At 29.0% G+C, this 19082-nt stretch overlaps 1 protein-coding gene across 2 annotated transcripts; it reads right to left on the reverse strand.

The window, feature by feature from the left end:
- Positions 1 to 13891: 13891 nt before the first annotated feature.
- On the reverse strand, positions 13892 to 17588 carry LOC114321064 (uncharacterized). 2 transcript variants are annotated; one of them, XM_028268196.2, is made up of 3 exons: positions 17109 to 17588; positions 14360 to 14542; positions 13892 to 14271 (listed from the first exon to the last, which is right to left on the reverse strand). In XM_028268196.2, exons 1-3 carry the CDS (start codon positions 17481 to 17483, stop codon positions 14089 to 14091), a joined length of 741 nt encoding a protein of 246 aa, XP_028123997.2. In that variant the 5' UTR covers positions 17484 to 17588; the 3' UTR covers positions 13892 to 14088. The 2 variants fall into 2 exon arrangements, with proteins under 2 accessions (XP_028123997.2, XP_082761620.1); XM_082905494.1 differs by having other exon boundaries at positions 17142 to 17577.
- Positions 17589 to 19082: the final 1494 nt, after the last annotated feature.

Here is a 19082-nt window from a genome sequence, read left to right on the forward strand (position 1 = left end):
GTGCCTGGTATTAAGATTTTATAAGATAAAGGATATGCAATATTTTCATAGTGATTAAGATCTCTCAACATTTTTTCAGAAAAATTTCGATTTAGAGAAATTTTGATCCAAAGAAATTTCGAAACAATTTTTTTTGTGTTTTGAAATTTCTCTAGTTTCCTTTCAAAATTTCTACCTAAAACTATGAACCAAACGCATCATCAATATTTGAAAGGAGTTTTGAATTCTTTATTGTATTGATATACACTGTTGATGCAGTTTGGTTAGGATAAGATGAGTCGGACTGATCCAAGCGCTCTACAGGTTTACTGTTCTTCATTTTCCTAATCGCACCTGCAACTAGTCTAATAGGAAGGTTTCGAAATGGGGGTGGTTCCTTCTTGTAGACCCTCCGACAATCAAATTAGATGTGAACGAGGTCGGAATAACAGATTAGAGAAAAGGTTGAGAGTAGTGAAAGAGAGAGAGTGAGTTACTTGTCGTCAAAACGCTCCTCAAAAACTTTCTTATGTCTCTTACTAGTCATTTCCTTGTCCATTCATGCTGTCTTATTGGCCGAAAGCCTGCAATCTACTCACCATCGGCCATGGTGGTTTCACTACGGCCCAGAGCGAGAGGTCTTGTTGCATTTAATGCTTTGATAGTCTCATTTAATGCTTGGCGCGTGGGCTCAATAACTCTACAAAATCTTTGTCTGCCAGGTGGCTAATTCCTTACTCAACACGTGTCTAGCTGTAACTGGCTTAGACCATTGTGGGTTCTTTGTTCTCTGTTGGGCTTCCTGTTGGGTCTTATTTGGTGGGCTTTATAGTGATAACTAGCCAAGTAATTATCTGGGCCACCCAAGGTAACCGTGGGTTAGGCCCTTCTAGGTAGAAATGGAAACGGGCCAGGTAGGATCGGGGATTACACTCCCCGTTCACGATCCTCGAATGTAAAAAACTCCCCATCTCTGCCCACGATCTCTAGTGGAGAACCCATCACCCTCCCCGTCCCTGCTCCCTAACGGAGATAAGGTTTTCCCGACCCTAAAAAATTCCCAACCATTTTTTTTTTTTAGGCAGAGGGAAGAATAGATATACAAAGATATATAGATATACACAGATATACAATCCAATCTTGATCTAACACTACACACACAGAGGGAAGAACATATATACAAAGATACATACATTTACATACACACATAGAGATGAGAGAGAGATATGTATATACTATTACCACAAAACAACAACAACAGTAAATGTCTTCAAAAAATGTTTGTAAAATGTACAAAATTTGATCTCACTCCATAGATCATTACTCATAATTAAGCAATAAAGAAACCAGAGCAAGGAGAAACGAAACAGAGCACTGTGTTGGAACAATATTTCTCTCACACTTTGAGAGATGTTATATATCTATTTAAATAGGAAAAATATACATGATAAGATATACATGAACAATACTCTAAACAAATCACCTACAAATCCAAACCCAGTATCCTTAGATCTGTTAAAAAAAACACAGATCTGACTGGAGAAAGAACCAAAGATGAACCAGACGATGGCAGAGATGAACTAGACAGCAGCGGCAAAGAGATTGGCAAAGGCGAGTTTGGTGTTGGTGAAGTCTTCTTCACGGCGTCCGATCACTCTGAGATTGGCGGTGATGAGATGAGGGAGAGGAGGACAGCAGAGGAGGCCGGAGAGGAGGACAGCGGATTGAGAGAGATCGGCGAGAATGGAGGGTTTTAGAGAGAGAGAGAGAAACCGAGAGAGAGATGAGAGGTGGCCTAATAATAATTATGTTTTAGGGTTTGGTTTTTATATATATAGGGGTATAATAGTAATTTCACATCGGGAATGTATCACCGTCCCTAGCCCAAAATTTGTCGGGGATTCATTTTCGAATACCATCCTCGGCTCGTTGGGGGTATTTTTTGGGAAAAAATCGTTCTAATCAGGGTCAGGGGACCGGGTCCCCGTCGGGTCAGATTCAAATCGCCATCCCTACTTCTAGGCTATGCCCATCATACACTATCTATAAAAAAAAGTATAAAATCCTACCTTAGGCTATGGAAGCATAACTTGATTACCTCTCTAAAATATATTAAAACATGAGAACAAAATTATAGGGATCACGGGTCAATGATCTTGTAAATATCTTTTTGTGAGATAAGTTAATTAGTTATGGAATTTTTTAAGATAGGACAACAACAAATATTTTTTTAAATATTTTTATTTAATTACTAAAATTTAAAATTTTCTTATGGAACTTTGTAAATTTCACTGTCTTTATTAACAATTTTTTTTTACTATAATATATATATATATATATATATATATATATATATATTGGAATGTCAAAATATATAAAACTATTAAATATTAAGAGAAAAAATCTATGGAAGATGTGAATTGATTCTTATATTTTAGTGGTAGAAAAATTTAAATTTTAAAATTGATTAGTTAACTTTCCTTTTCAACTTTCTAAATTTTAAATTTTAAATGGTTTAATTAACTTTCCTTTTGAAATGTGTAAATAAAGGAATAATAAGATTATTTTTTAAATGATTTAATAAAAGCTAATCAATAGAAGATTTTTTATTTATTTAAAAAATAAGAAATCTAAAAAAATCATATGAGGGTTTTGAGCTTCACAAATCTCCTCATTAGAAACCCTTTTTCTTTAAAATATATATACTAGCGTAAAACCCGTACTATACACGGGCAAATAACAAAATGTGATAAATAATACTAAAATGTTAAAAATTAACTAAATACTATGATATTAATTTAGATGGGATTTAAATAATAGATTTGAGTGATTTAACTATGTTTATAGAGATATGCCGAACTAATTAATTTTTTTGAAATACACTCAATCGAATAAACTCAATTGAAAAGAAAGAGTAAGAGTGAAATTCTATAAATATAAGATAAAGATAAAAAAAAAAATAAGTTTAAATTTGAAGATATATATAGAAAAAGAAAATTAGATAAATTTTTGAAAAAGAATGAACTCAACTGAAAACCAAGAGCGAGAGTAGATTCTGTAAATATAAGATAAAGATAAAAAGATCAAATTTAAATTTGAGGATGAACAATAATAATATAGAAAGAGAAAAATTTAATAGTTTCTCAAAAAATGAGATAGAGAGAAATTCAGTAAATATCAAATGAAGATTGAAAAAAGAAATCAAGTTGAAATTTAAAAAATCAAAAATAAAATAAGATAAGCCTGAAAAATAATCTAATATAACACTAATAATACAGGAACAGAAGAGGGTCGGAGTTTAAGAATTGGATAAGAGTAAAATGTCACCTATAATTTTTTAAAATTTGTAAAAAAATAAAAAAAATAAAAAAATAAGAACTGAGATATAGTAAGTTCAAAATTTGATAAGAGTTAAATGGCAACTATAATTTTTTAAAATTAAAATTTTTTTTAGTTAAAAATAAACATTTATGATATCTTATTATACAAATTTTACCTCTATTTTGTATCTACTACCAATAATTTTTGAATTCTAAAGCTACTTAAATATTAAAAATGAGTTTAGAAAATCTAGTTCGAGTCGAATTTTTTTCAACAATTCTTGGTTTAAGACTATAATATATCATATTTTAAGAACTCAATATAAAAAAAAAAATAATAATCTCAATGTTTATGGTGCTTTTTAACAATCAATAAAAAATATTTATAAATATTAAGATAATTACATTTGAGCAAATTATAATATAAAATTTTTACTTTAAAGCTTTAACACCAGGACATTTTTTTATTTTTTGGATTCTATCACTAGCATTTGAGATAGCAGCGAAAACAAATTTCAATCATTATTATATGGAAAGACATGCCTGATAAGAGTTTGTAATACACAACTTCAAAAATTAATATTAATTCAAAATTTCAAAAAAAAAAAAAAGGATAAACAAATTTGAAAAAAATAATGTACCCAACTTTATATTATGTTTGATTCATAGATTTAGGTAAGAATTTGAAAAAATAAATAAAATAAAAATAATATGTGAAATGTGAGTGAAATATAACTATACTAGTGTAATACCCGTGGTATGCATAGTTTTCAAATAAATAATTAATAATCAGAGAAAATTAGTCTAAGGTTGTTCTCCCACTTTTAGTAATGGGAGAGGTCCACAATATTATTTTATGATGTCTAAGGTCTTCACTCACCCCATATATCTCACATATTCTTACTCTCTCTCTTCCTTTCACCCTTCCATGAACTCAATACCCTAGTTCATTCATTCAATTCTCTTCCAGACAAACTCCAATCAAAAATCAAATCAAAGTCCTCCACATCAATGGCTAGTCAATTCACACCCATCCTCAAACAACTCCGCACTCGATTACCATCACGATTCGTAACGTACATGCCTTGATCCGGAGATGGCGCTTCGAAAGCCATCACTCTGATTTCCGGCAACGGAATCGAACCTCTAGCCACCGGCCCTATCGAGCAGGTCGTGGAGGCAATGCATGCGCTGATGTACTTCGATTGCTACCAATTTCGAGGCAACATGAAGAGCGCACCTTCGGAGGTGATCGAATTGATCCTCAAGGACAAGGTGTGCTTAAAGGGAGGTTGCCTCATATATGTCCTTAGTAAGATCTCTCTCCCTCAAAATCCTTATTGATACATACTGTATATACCTTCAACATTTTCAATTTTATCTGGATTTCTCTAGTTTGAATTCAGAGAAATTTCAATTTTTTCTGGTTTGATCCCAGAGAAAACTAGAGAATTTTTCTGCGAACAAAGCCAGAAAAATTTCAATTCTTTGTGAACAAAGCCAGAGAAATTTGTGAACAAAGCTAGAGAAATTTCAATTTTCTTTGAATTTTTTTGGTTTGAACTCAAAGAACTTCTCTTTTCAGTCAGTCTCTCTTTCTCTGTATATAAATGTATAATGCTCCAAAAATAATACAATGAATCCAACCCACAAGCAAAAAGATAATAGAAATAAAATATTTTCATTCATCAGAATTCGTGTACAAAAACTAACACATGCAATATACATTCATAAACTATTCATCCTGAATCTACAGCATGTGTTGTATTGATATAAGAACTAAAAACTAAACAGATAATCATATATCCTATGGGCTTACATCTTTTCAAGTCATTGCTTGGTTATAACAAAAATAAGCCTAGCTCAATACAATTAAAGCCCGTGGCTATACAAAAAGAATACAACAAAAGAAAGAACTCTTGCTTCCAAAAGTCCCTCCAAGCTATTGCCTTAGCGAAGGCATATCACCAACACCTGAAAATAGTTTTCCCAAACAGGGTGAGCCAAAGCCCAATAGGAACAATCTAACACCATATATGAGATTTAACAAAGATATAAGTACAATGTACATATACAATGCCTATGATAAAACATTCACATTTTTATATAATCATAAAGTACCAAGTTCATACCTTAATCCATTTTCCTTCAATTCATTTCAATTCATGAGCCAATTTCATTATCTTTCAACAACCCAACTGAGATTACAACTCAGTGATTTTTCAATTAACACAATTACTACACAATCACTTCAATCTGTCATTTTACAAAAATTTCGTCTGCGGGATCGGCACCCATGTATACGCACGATTTTGGGACTTTCACCCAGGACACTCCGGCCAACTTAATTTCAATGGAGTCCATCCCCTCCCAAACATGAAGTATATCTCATTTCTTCTCCCAAATAATCATACATATACTATGTATTTAAAACATAGTCATATTCAATGACAATCAATAAGAGATTAGTTTCAATTTACCTAATCCTCATGCAATTTCTACAACAATTATAGCTATCCTCCACCGATAGCCCAATAGAGTTATTTCTAAACAAATATTCAAATCTCAGGACAAATAATTTATTCAAAATTTCCAAAGGTGTCAGGTAATACACATCCAACTCCACCATTTATTTCAATATTCATGCAATTTCATATTTAAAACACCAATTTCATTTATTTATACAAAATAAATTCTTGAATCATTTTAGGACAAACTTCCCTTTTTTCCAAATACCAATCCAAATGCCAAAATTAACAATTGTAACACAATATAACCTCATTTTCAAATCCCATGACTATTTATATTACCTTCAATAAAATCCCCTCTTTTGATTTTACATCCCAAACCCTAAGTTTGTCCCAAATACTTCTAAAACCCATCATTGTTACATAACAATCAATAACTAAGATAAAAATCATAAGAATGTGTAGAAAATCCCTACCTGATTAAGGCCGAAATGTACATCATTGAGGCCGTTAATTAGAATCTCTTAACTTTACTTGCTGGTCGAACTGTATATTTTATGTGTGTTGAGTGTCAATCAGGTTGTATATCGTTGGAGCATAAAATGAGCAAAAAGACAGAATTTGGGCAGAGTTGACTTTTCCCGCACGTGCGTTGACTTTCTCGCACGTGCGTTGACTTTTTTTGGGAAAGTCAAACCGACGTTTTAAACCTGTTTGGACGAGATTGGAAGTATAAAAAGGCAAGTAAAAGGCTGGATTAGGGTTCTGAAATTGTTTGGACCTAAAGAGGGAGGCTAGGGTTTGAAAAAAGAGGAAGAAACAAAAAGCTTCAAGGATGTCTCCCATAGTGGTTCATTCTCCTTCTACCTCCTTCCACTCCTCCATGAGTGGCTAGTCTTCTTTCCTAGGGTTTTGATGAAACCCTAGCCATGTAATTATGTAGTTTTCTTTTTTGATTTTATATTATGTAAGGTTTGAACCATTGTATGGTGTTTTAGAAATTCTTTATATATAATTTTCATTATCTTTTCAAATATTTGACTTTCTGTGATTGTTGAATATTATCCATACATGAGTTTTCTATTCCTTCACATTCAAGGTATGGGACGAACCATGCTACGAGGAACGAGTCGTATCACTATCCTAGTTTAGAGTGAACGAGTCGTATTGCTTGAGATGGTTCGTGCTCGTACATTGAATGTGATAATCTTCTTGTTAAATGCTTTGAGCTTGTAGTTGTGAAGCATTAATTCGTTCAAACCATAGCATAATTAATTTCAATTGGAAACCCTAATTATGTGGTTAGTGGTAAATTCTCTACCCTAGGATTTTTCCCCAATTTAGTAAATCCAATTTCATTTAATATTGATAATTTAATTCCTTAGTTTAATTTATTTGTTAATTAAATTAGGTTATGATCATTCAATCTTTTTATCAAAATTAATTTAGGAATTTAACAATCAAATTAGTTTAATTTCACAATAGTCCCTGTGGATCGATATCTGGACTTGCCATTATTCTGATAAAATTTGGTATAGTTTAGTATTTAATTTTGGTGTGTTCAATGACCCATCACTACCTCAAGCTTAGAAGACCAAAGCAACAAAGGAGAAACTTCAAAGACGTCAAAGCCAACTTCTACTCGGATCGAAATGGAACTCTTCAGGTGCTTTACCTTTTTCTCAAAGGCACTAGGGTGAAGATCCCAATGGATCTAGGTGAAATAGTAGAGAGAAGATGAGTTTTAGAGAGAGAAACTCAAGATCTAAGTTTTTGAAAAGTTTTAGAGAGAGAGAGAGGAATGAAAAAGTGAAGCAAAAAGTCGTCTTCATGATCTGATATACACGCAGTCTGCTCGAGCGTAGAATATACACTTTCAAAAAATTTTGTAGACGAAGGACATCGCTCGAGCTTAAGATTGGCCACTCGAGCGTAGGAAACGCTACTCGAGCGTAAAATACACTCTTCTAGTATTTACAGGTTTACAAAAATACTGAGAGTTTACAAATCCCGCTCGAGCGCAATAATAGCCGCTTGAGCGGAGAAGCAAAAATCTGGGCAATAAAGGTTTGAAAAAACAAGCAACCAACCTGTTCCAAACACACGACTACAATCCAAATAACCAATCCAAGGAACAACAAGGGGAATAAGAGATGAACAACAACATTGAACCATGAAACTCAAGTCCAGAACATAATAAAATGTCGGGTTAAAACCGGAGTGGCTATAAAATGTATATTGGTAGTTGTTGTTGCTTATTTAGATGATCGATTTTGTGTATTGCACACCGTGATTGGGAAGGTGGAGAAATTTTTTGATTTGAACCTAGAGAAATTTTTGGGAAAACCAGAGAAATTCTCTGAAAATTCAGAGAAAATCTCTAGACTGGAATCTAGAGAAATTCTATGGTCTTTCTAGAATTTCTCTGGAGAGAAATTTTCTGGGAAGTCCAAAGAATTTTTCTAGATTGAATTTTTTCTGAATCAATGTTGAGGGACCTTAGACATTATGAAAATATTAGAAGTCCTTTATGCTATAAAATCTTAATACTAAGGACCTTAAAAAAAATCACCTAATAATTAATTTTAAAATTAAAATTAAATAGTAAAAAAATAAAATTAATAAAATTTTAACTATTTATTATCACAATTTCGCTAATGGTTTAAGTTCTAAATAACAATAACATGAATCATGATGCAATTAGTAAAAATTAAACAAAAATTATGATTAATTATAAAATTGCACTTTTTAATTTTCATTTTTAGGAACAAAAACTACACCTATGATAAGATACAAATACATTATTATTTTCTAAGGGTTCATAATTTTGGGAAACTCAATAATTATTATTATTATTTTTTACTAATTACATTTTTTTAGTTTGCCATATAATAGTAATAATATATATATATATATATATATATATATATATATATATATATATATATTTTGTGAAACTCAATCTAGCAAAATTTGTTTAAATCAAAAAATTGAATAACAAAATAAAAATGACAAACAATAAACTACTAGTGACCCTTATTCTCTTATCTTTCGTGAAATTAGCATTTACATACCAAGTATAACTTTTAGATTTTTTTTACAATCGCTAGTTTTGGCATCTCATATTGGGCCTTTTTTTTTTTACTCTTCTCTCTCATTCATTTTTGCTTAACGGATATTTATAGCACGGGTGTAATTTTTTAAAATTATTTTATAAACCATAATACCCATGCTATGCATATGTTTAAATAAATAATTAAAAATTAATTTTTAAATTAAATAATATTATAAAAATTATTTATAAGAAATAAATAAACTATGGTAGAATGTATTTTTAAAAAAGTGCAATAAAATTACAGCAAGTATATTTACAACGAAATATAAATATATTTTGTCTCATAAGTTTTGCAATTTAGTTTATTTTATGTCAGAGATAGCCCAATCATATAATAAATTATATTTGTCATTTTATTAACTAGCCATTGTTTATTTTGTAAAAGTTTAAAATTATGTCTACTTAGGTATAAAATTATAGTTTTTCGTCATAATTCACAAATACAAAAAAATAAGAATTGACTTGACGATTTATAATTGTACTAGACAATAAGAGTAACATAATCTAATTGACTCAATATTTATCTCAACTTAGTCGTGAAACCTATTCATCAAAGAATTGTCTTAATCTATGCCTAAGTATGAACCACTTAAACTCATTTATTTATTAAATTAGTGAATAAACATATGTTAGTATTTTGTATTATAAAATAAGAAATATGTACATGGTTATGCATAGTTATTAAAAAAAAAAAAATTGATAAAATTTTATATTTATATTTAAAATTATTACATGAATAGTTAAGTGTATTTATGTGTGAAAAAAAACTATCCAAGGTCAACCTAAATATGTGTATTGTTCTAAACATGCTTTGGATTTGATTTAAAATGTTGATTGGTCAATTAATAGAAATAGTTGATAATAATCAATTAAAATTTTATATTTAAATTATATTATAATTTCTCAGGTTTTGAATAGTATGGACTAATTTGAGGGATAATACTTGCATTAAATATAAAAAATAGTTTAGAAGTTAGATTAAGATCAATTTTTATTCCAACAATTAAATTTTTTAAGAATTATATTCATTAATTCATGATCACTTAACCCACTTATTTTTTTGTTGGTAAATATATTATGGTTATTTTTTTTATAATCAAAATAAGAAAATGTATGTATATTTTTGGCATATTTATTGTAAAAAGTTTATATATTCATATTAAAAATTCTTACACAAATAATTAAATATATTTATATATGAAAAAATTATATAATATTAGGTCGACTTAAAATATGGAGCTTGTTCTAGCCCTACCTTGGGGTTGATTTAAAAATTGATTTGTCAATTAGTGAAAATAGTTAATAGTAATCAATTTAAGCTTATGTTTAATAATTTGTTAAGTTATGATGGTTATGAGTTAATATTGAATCAAATGCTAAAAGTAGTGTGGAAGTTGGATTTGGTTGATTTTTGTGCTATATATCAATCCAATTTTTAGATAATCATTTTGGTTCATGCCCAACCATCACATTGCCCACTTAGTTATTTATTTATTTTTTAAATAGTAAAAATAATGTAAAATTTTTAATAACCAAAATAAAAAAAATATATGAATATATATTTGTCATATTTGTTAATATTCTAAAACTTCAATTAAGAAATTATATATTTATTATTAAAATATGTTTAATATTAAATTACGTTTACATATGAAAGAATTATTTAAGATCAGATTAACCTAATTTATAAATTTTATTTTTAGCATAGAACTTGATCAAAAAAGTGAAACCTCAAAATAAGTCATAATTTTCAATTTAAATTTTATTAAATTTTTATTTAATACAAATTTTCACGTAAAGTGTTTAATATTTTAAAAATAATTAATTATTTGTGAAATGAAGTTACCATTATAAAAAACACTAAAAAATTTGTCTTTTAGTACGTAGTGTGAAAATCCATTAATTAAAGAATTAAATTGATGATATATATATATATTTTGAAAACAAAATCAATGAATGAGGCTAATAGTAAGGGTACTTATAATCATACACACTTAATTTCTTGTCACACCAATTACATGTATTAAAAAATTTATAATTTAGGCATAAATATTCGTACATACACTACAATAAAAAGTAGTTTTAGCGACCAAAAATGTAAATTTCGTCGCTGAAAGTAGGACAATTGGCGACTAAAATTGAATTAGTAGCCAAAAGTCTTGGCGACTAAAACAGTTTAGTAGCCAAATGTATACTTATTGGCGACTAAAAATCAGTTTAGTTGCTGATTATATGGGTTTTAGCGACTAAAACAATTTTAGTAGTCAAAAGTGAAGGTTTTTGGCGACTAAAAGAAATTAGTAGCCAGAAGCTAGGTTTTGGCGACAAAAAAATGGTTTGGTCGCCGATTGTAGGTGTTTTACCAACAAAAAAAAAATTTGTAGTCAAAAGTAAAGGTTTTTGGCTACTAAAAAAAATTTAGTAGCTAAAAGTGGACAATTGGCGACTAAAATTGAGTTTAGTCGGCAAAACTGGAGGCTTTGGCGACTAAAAATCAGTTTAGTCGCCGAAAGTGGTTATTTTTAGGCAGAAATTAATTTTTTTAGTGACTAAATTATTGGTAGTAGCCAAAACTAAGGTTTTTGGCGACTAAAAAAAAATTTAGTCGCCAAAAGTGGCTCCTTTTTTTTAAAAAAAATAAATAATTTATTTTTTAAATAAATTATATTGAATAAAAATAATTATGTTTATATATATAGTTTAATATTAATACGGGTCAATATACTATATAAATAATATATTTTGCATATATATTCATGTGGTGTTATTGTGGCATAGTGGAGAGAGTGTCTTGCTAGAGGTTTAGCATGTGGAAGGTTGGTGGTTCAAAACTTGGCAAAAGCAAAGGGTAATTTTTTTTTTTTTTTTTTTTTTTTGAAGTAAGCTTTTGGCGACTAAAACGGGTGGTCGCTAAAAGCTTCAGTATTGGTGACAAAAAAAATAGTCGGCAAATGTATAAATTAAAAAAAAATAATTCACTATTGGCGACTAAAAATTTGGTCGCCAAATGTATAATTTAAAAAATATAAATGAGCTTTGGCGACGAAAATTTTAGTCGCTACAGACTTGGATTTTGGGCGACTAAAAGTTTGTTAGTCGCCAATACCTTTCGCGACAGTTTTCCAGCGACCAAGCCGGCGACTAAAATATTTAGTCGGAGAAACTTAAAACCCGACTTTTGGAGACTAAAAATTCACTTTTGGCGACTAAAAATTTAGTCGCCAAATGTGTTTTTTCTTGTAGTGATATAAGTGTACAAAACAAATCAAAAAAGGAAAAAAAAAAAGTGTACAAAAGGAATTAAATGTATGTAATTAAATCAAAATATTTTGACGGTTCCTAATTTTTATCATGAATTTTAAAATTTTGAGAGTAGTTATATATAGTATGAATAATATAGTAATATAGTAAGAAACAAATTTTAATTTTTTTAAAGGAAATAAAAATCAGTGGGAGAGGAGGTTAGAAAGATATGAAATATTTTTTTATCTTTTATTTTGAAAATTATAAATTATGAAATTATTAATATTTTGAAAACTATAACTTTAATGGATTAGCCAATACTACTTTTTAAATTTATTTTTTAATTCAATAAATTTACAAATTTATTATGAGATTTTCTAGCTCCCACTAGGGGTGCAACTCGGGCGGGTTCGGTCGGGTTGAGAGTCTGCCCAAGCCCGACCCGAATTGTATTTGGCACTGCCCAAGCCCGCCCAAGCCCGACCATGAACCCGAACATTGTTGCCCAAGCCCGGCCCAAGCTTTGTATTTTGAACTCGGGTTGCCCGAATTGTCTGAATTGCCCGAGTTCAGAAACCTGTAGGTAGATCTAAGGGTAGACATAAAAGATGCTAATTTAATGGTAGAAAACTAACCAAAAAAAAAATAAAAAATAAAAATTAAGACTAACTCTTTTACTTAATAGAAGACTAACCAAAAATAAAAATAAAAATAAAAATTAAGACTAACTCTTTTACTTAATTTATATATATTACATAATTTATTAAATTATATATATATTATATATTATATAATTTATATAATATATTAAATTGAATTCGGGTTCGGGTTGCTCGGGTTGGCCATTGGTTCTGCCCAAGCCCGGCCCGAATTGCAATTCGGGCATCAAAAATCTGCCCAAGCCCGTCCAGATTACAAGATATAGTTGCCCAAGCCCTAAAAAAACTCGGGCTGGGCTCGGGTTGCTCGGGTTGAGCCCGCCCGAGTTGCACCCCTAGCTCCCACAATGCTTCTCACGAAAATCTCCTTTTGCTTATATGATATATAGATAGATAGATAGACATATAGATATGCCTTATTGTATAGATATATTGGAATGTCGATACATATAAAATTATTAAATAGTAAGAATTTTTTTTTATGGAAGATGTGAATTGATTCCTATTTTTAGTAGTACACAAATTTAATTTTTTAAATGGATTAATTAACTTTCATTTTGAAATGTGTAAATTAAAGAATAATAAGATTATTTTTTAAATGATTTAATAAAAGCTAACTAATAGAAGATTTTTTAATTATTCAAAAAATAAGAAATCTTAAAAAATAGTATGAGGGTTTTTAACTTTACAAGGTACTTATCCAAAAAAAAACTTTACAAGGTTCTTTTCATTAGAAATCCATTTTTCTTAATATATATATAGATATAGATTTTGAATTTAAAACTGAACTAAACTAGATTAAGGTCCTGTTTTAGAAGAGAATAATAAATTAGCAAAAAAGTCCAAAAAAAAAAAAAAAATTTATTCTTTTTAATTTTTTACTTTTTTTTTTTTTTTTTTTTTTGTAACAATAAAAAAAAAAAAATCACTAAAATCTCAATTCCCATACGATTCCTAAGTCAACAAAATTGAGGTTGATTTATTTTATATCCGCTAGTCTAATTATAATTGTATTAAAACTTTATTTATTCATTAAAATATTTATTATTACTATAATGCAAAAATGATAAACACATTATGTGAAGAGTGTCTGGATAAACACAGTGATAACAATAACTTTGAGACAATATTATTGAAACTTGAAATCGGTTTGGATTTTTATGAATTCACAATGATACCAAACCTTAGCTTAAGACATACAAGCCTTCTAGAATGCGTCACTAAAATAAAGACCAAGCAATCTAAAATTTTGCCACACTATATTTTGCTAAAACATTTAGATCATAAAACCTTTTAAGATTTAATTAAGGAATTAGACTGGCTGAAAATGAGTCGAGAAAGTTGATCCAATTGCTATCATCTTCATCATCTTCCTCTATACCCATATGACTCAATTGATTTTGGGAGCTCTTTTCGACTTCATCGTTTTTAGCAAATCGTCCTCTGATGCGCGGCCTACTATCAGCCAAAGTTTTTCTACATTCATACTGATTCAGGAAAAGAAACAGTTAATACAACTATAAGTCCTAATAAAGTTAAGTGCAAAATAATATGATAGCCCTTAATTGAGCAAACCTTAATCTTCTTGTTGAAGTTTCTTTGGTTTCTCTTGCTTCTATATCTCTCAATTCTCTCCTTTTTCTCCTCTGGGCTATAAGGGTAGGCTTTGCTCATACCTTCTATGATACTAATCTCACTCGATAATGGGCTCAATGAGCTCTCCTCTGATCGGTGGTAATGTTGCCCCACATTAAACCCCTGTTTCAAAAGAAATAAAAAGGCAAGCACAAAAACAAAAAAATAAATATATAAATAAAAAACTCGTTAAAAGGTATCATATAGAAAGAGCATAAAATCCATATAAAAACAACAGTGCAAAAATAAGTCACAAAAGAAACAACAGATCAATTACCCTGCTTGGTAGAGCTGTGAGAAAGTGATTATAACTTATAACTTAACAGCTTATAGCTCATAACTGTGAACATAACCTGATTTCTGACTTATAAGTTTCTCCTGCCCCACTCAAAGAATAAGTTGATCTATATTGTTAAGCTAAATCAAACACATCAAAATAGCTTAAATTAAGCTAAAAGTTGAAATAAGTTGGAAATAAGTCTTACCAAACAGGGCCAATATGCAATTTCATGAGAAATATATTAATAATTTATTTATTTATTTATTTATTGTGTGTTTTATTTCTATTTATTTATTTCGGAACTTTTTGACTATATATAACTCATGTTGGAGTGGCACAGGTTATTGGGAGGCTCACACACTTCCTAGTCATATACAAGGGACCCTCCATATGACTACTTATGACTACTTTCATGTTGCCGAGAATATTGTTTGATTTGCATCTACTACAACGTTAATTAATCAAGCAAAAATTAGTGGTCAAGAGAGAATGACCAAGAGAGTTGAGAAAAGGGGGTGAAAAAAAAAAAAAAAAGGGTTGAGTTGATATATGGCCTCTCCATCTTAAAGAAGAAAAAACAAAATGAGATTGAGTGATTAGATTATTAATGTGTTAGTGTTGAGTAAAAAATATAAAACAAAATGTGTTTATTTGTATAGTAGTGTGGTGATATTAGTTAGTTGAAATTAAATTTATAAAATTACAAAAAAAATTCTTATTACATGAAAGGTGACATTGTTATTTTTACAAACTGAAGGCAAAATAGTTTTTTACTTCCAATCTCATAGAATTTTTATCAATCTTAACCTTCTCATGGAAATGCTGATCCCATAATTTATAGTGATTCGTAATGTCATTTCTTTTTATCACAATTAAATATGATTTTAGTGATATTCATAAATTATTAATCTAATCTCACCGTATAAAAACTTAAATCAAATATGACTTTAGTACGTTAAAAACATAAATAATGTGATTACTAGTATTATGTAAAACAATATGCAAATGCAATAACTCTCTTCGACTCTATTATTAATGTGAAAGAGATCCGTGAATGTGAATAAAAAGTGTTACGAAAATGATATCATAAAGAAAAAAATCCTATATTAGGTTGGGATTTTGACTTTATTATGAATATATATATATATATATATATATATATATATTAAAAAAAGAAGGCGTTACATTTCAAACAAGATATAAGAGAGGCCATTGGATTAAGAAGAGATTTCATCATGAATTCTGATGCAATTACATGAGTTAAACCATATTAGTTCAATTGACCTCTTTTTTAACATTTTCAACTGTGTGAAGTCAAATAAATGAGACCATTTTGATTTAATAGTTGTATAGTATTACTTTTTCTTTTGATAAGAGATTAAAAGTAAATTTTTTTTTTAAACTTTTAATCTCTTTTGGGTCATATCATCTCTTTATTTTTTTTTACATATTTTCAAAAAAAAAAAAAAATTTAAAAATTAAAAATTAACTTTTAACCTACTTCATAAAACGACTTTTTGTGTATAAAGTTGTGGGTTAAACTGGAATAATTTAGTGATTATGTAATCCTTTATGGATAATTTTTTTTTTGTGGGTATTTTGTCATATTTGATACATTAAAAAATGAAAATTAAAAATATAAATAAATATATTTGGTCTAACTATTAACCACTGCAACTATTCTTATCTCTACCTCATCCCCACTAATACACTCGGGGGTATTTGGTATAATCTATATAAACACATTTATTTAGTACATTTATTTGAATCATATCATTTCTTTATTTTTTCATATACATATTTTTATAAAAAATAAAAAATATATTTATTTAGATCATCTCAAATAGGAGTACCTCATTACTTATATATATATATATATATGTATTAGTTTTGAAGACACAATTAAATAAAAAAAAATACTTTCTATTAAAACAAACAAGCCATAATTAATTAGTACCTTTTTTTTTTTCTTTTTTTTCTTTTTTCTTTTAGACTATTGTTTTGAACAAATTGGCCTTGTTTTGCAATCAACTTTTTGGCTAAAAAATACAAAAATATAAAATAAGTTAAATAAGTCAATAAAATAAAATATCATATATAAATTATAATCATTTCATTTTTTTCTTGCCAAACACCTTCTTTTAATCCAAAGTTAAAATAATCAAAAAAATTAAAAGGTCAACTAAAAAAGTCTATTGTCAAACCACCGCTTAGGATTGTTTTGAAAAGTTAGTTAAAAGTTAATTTATATTTTTTTTTGAAAAAAAAAAAAAAAAAAAAAGTATAAAAACATAAAAAAAATATAATAATACGACCTAAAAATAAATTAAAAATCAAAATTTATGTTTTAGTCATCTTTCTAAAAGCCCTCAGCAAGGTGAGCAACAAAGGAGATTTAGAAAAGCTGACCTGCAAGTCACCGGCACTGAACACCCTCCTCACCTGACTAGTCTCCCAGTCCAATAGGTCCGCCGCTGGCAGCACCTGGCGAACTCCATTACTATTGTTCTTGCGAAGCGACTGAGTGCTGACACTCCTCTGCATCAAACTCTGTCTCGGTGTGAGACCCGAGTAACAACCGTTGGTACCCGAACTCCCAGACCCGTAGCTACTGCATCCACTGCTCATATATCCCACCTCCGACTTCAATGTCGGCGCCACCGTCTCTGTTGCTGCGTCTAAGTAACCGTTGGCCGTCACGTCGAGTAGAGGGAAATTGGCGGCGCAGTCGGGTGAGGTGGTGTAACCGAATAGTGAATGGGTATTATTGTTTGGTCCGTACATATCGCGTTGATTGAGATTCTGGTTGAAGAGAATTTGAAGAATGAAGGAGAGACACGTCTGGTTTATAAAATTGGTTTCTCCTTAAAAGAGGAAGGAGATTTTATTATTTTTATTTTTATTTTTTCAACTAAATAATAGAGAAAGGAGATTGACGAACTGGGAGATGACGGTGTACGTGACGTCACTTGTGAAGGCGTTGACCTGGTCCTACCACAACAACTGCTAAGGAAAAGTATAGAATAAGGGTAAATTACATTGACACTCCCCAAATTTATTTTTATTACAGTTTTTTTTCTTAGTTTTTGGAAATTATATCTCCTTTTTGAGGTTTAAAGTTTCATTACAGATTGCCCTCTGAGGTTTAAAGTTTCATAACAGTTTTTCCTTCATCGTAATAATCATTATATATAAAATTAAATTAACAGGGAGTCAGTGTAATTTCTTAAATGTGAAAGGGTGAACTGTAATAAATATAAATCTCATGGGATGTTGGTGTAATTTACCCATAAAATAAAATAAAAATTGTACAAATTAATAAAATTTGTCAAATTACACCCATGTCCTTATCATTTCTGCTTTATATTAATTTTATTGTTATATTTTTAATTATATTAATTTATATAATAATTTCTTTATGCAATTAATGGATTACGGGGAAAAAAATATTAAATATAATTATACTAAATTTATGAGTTTTAATATATATATATATATATAAATATCAAGAAAGAGGTTATTTAAGGTTGTTTTGAGAAATATTCAGTGTGTTTAGTTTTATTTTTTTTAAAATTGATTTTTTTATTTTTCGTATTTTTTTGTTTTATTGAGTATTTTTAAAATTTTAAACAATTTTTTAAAAATATTTTTTTAGATGCACATTATGTAGATGTATCTAAATAGTAAAATATTTTTTATAAAATATTTTAAAAAATTAATAAATACACGTAACTACAAAAAATATACTGAATTTTCATATATATATATATATATATATATTTTTGATATTTTTGGTATTTAGTGAATTGTTAAAAGATTTTTTTCACAAATAGTATATTTTTTTAAGTGTATTTATGTTAGATGCGTCTAAAAATTAAAAAAAAAATGCTTAAAATATTAAAAAAATTCAGTGAAAACAAAAAAATACTGAAAACGAAAAAGTAAAATTTTCTAAAAAGTGAATTTTAAAAACTAAAACTAAACAGAGTGATTTATTTTAGTAGTTTTTGATTTTTCACAAAAAAATATATAAAAAATTAGATAGAATAGTTGATTTTTTGTAAGGGAAAAAAGCAATGAACTCTTATTTTATGAACAGGCAAGCCCTTGTTAGAAAATGGTTTGTAGAACGGACCCACGAAACACACTTTAATTTTGAATTGACAACCAACTTGCACTTATAGTTCAAAAAAAAAAAAAAAAACCAACTTGCACTTTCGCAACAGTATAAAGGTCGACCTCACAACAGTATAAAGGTCGACCCCACCACTTGGTTTCAAAAGAGGAGAGAAAAGAGGCAATGGAGAAAATAAAAGATCAATTTTATATATATCCCCATGTGAGTAGCATATAATTCTAATCATTTGTATTAGGTTTTAGGAT

This window comes from Camellia sinensis, chromosome 14 (assembly GCF_055761805.1).
Source record: "Camellia sinensis isolate YWXY chromosome 14, ASM5576180v1, whole genome shotgun sequence".
NCBI classification, from domain to species: Eukaryota; Viridiplantae; Streptophyta; class Magnoliopsida; order Ericales; family Theaceae; genus Camellia; species Camellia sinensis.

Coding starts and splice junctions, on each gene's coding strand:
- LOC114321064 (XM_028268196.2), bottom strand. CDS start 17,483: ATGTACGGACCAAACAATAATACCCATTCACTATTCGGTTACACCACC. Junction 14,543..17,108: donor TCAGTGCCGGTGACTTGCAG/GTCAGCTTTTCT, acceptor CTTTTGAAACAG/GGGTTTAATGTGGGGCAACA. Junction 14,272..14,359: donor ACTTCAACAAGAAGATTAAG/GTTTGCTCAATT, acceptor TTCCTGAATCAG/TATGAATGTAGAAAAACTTT.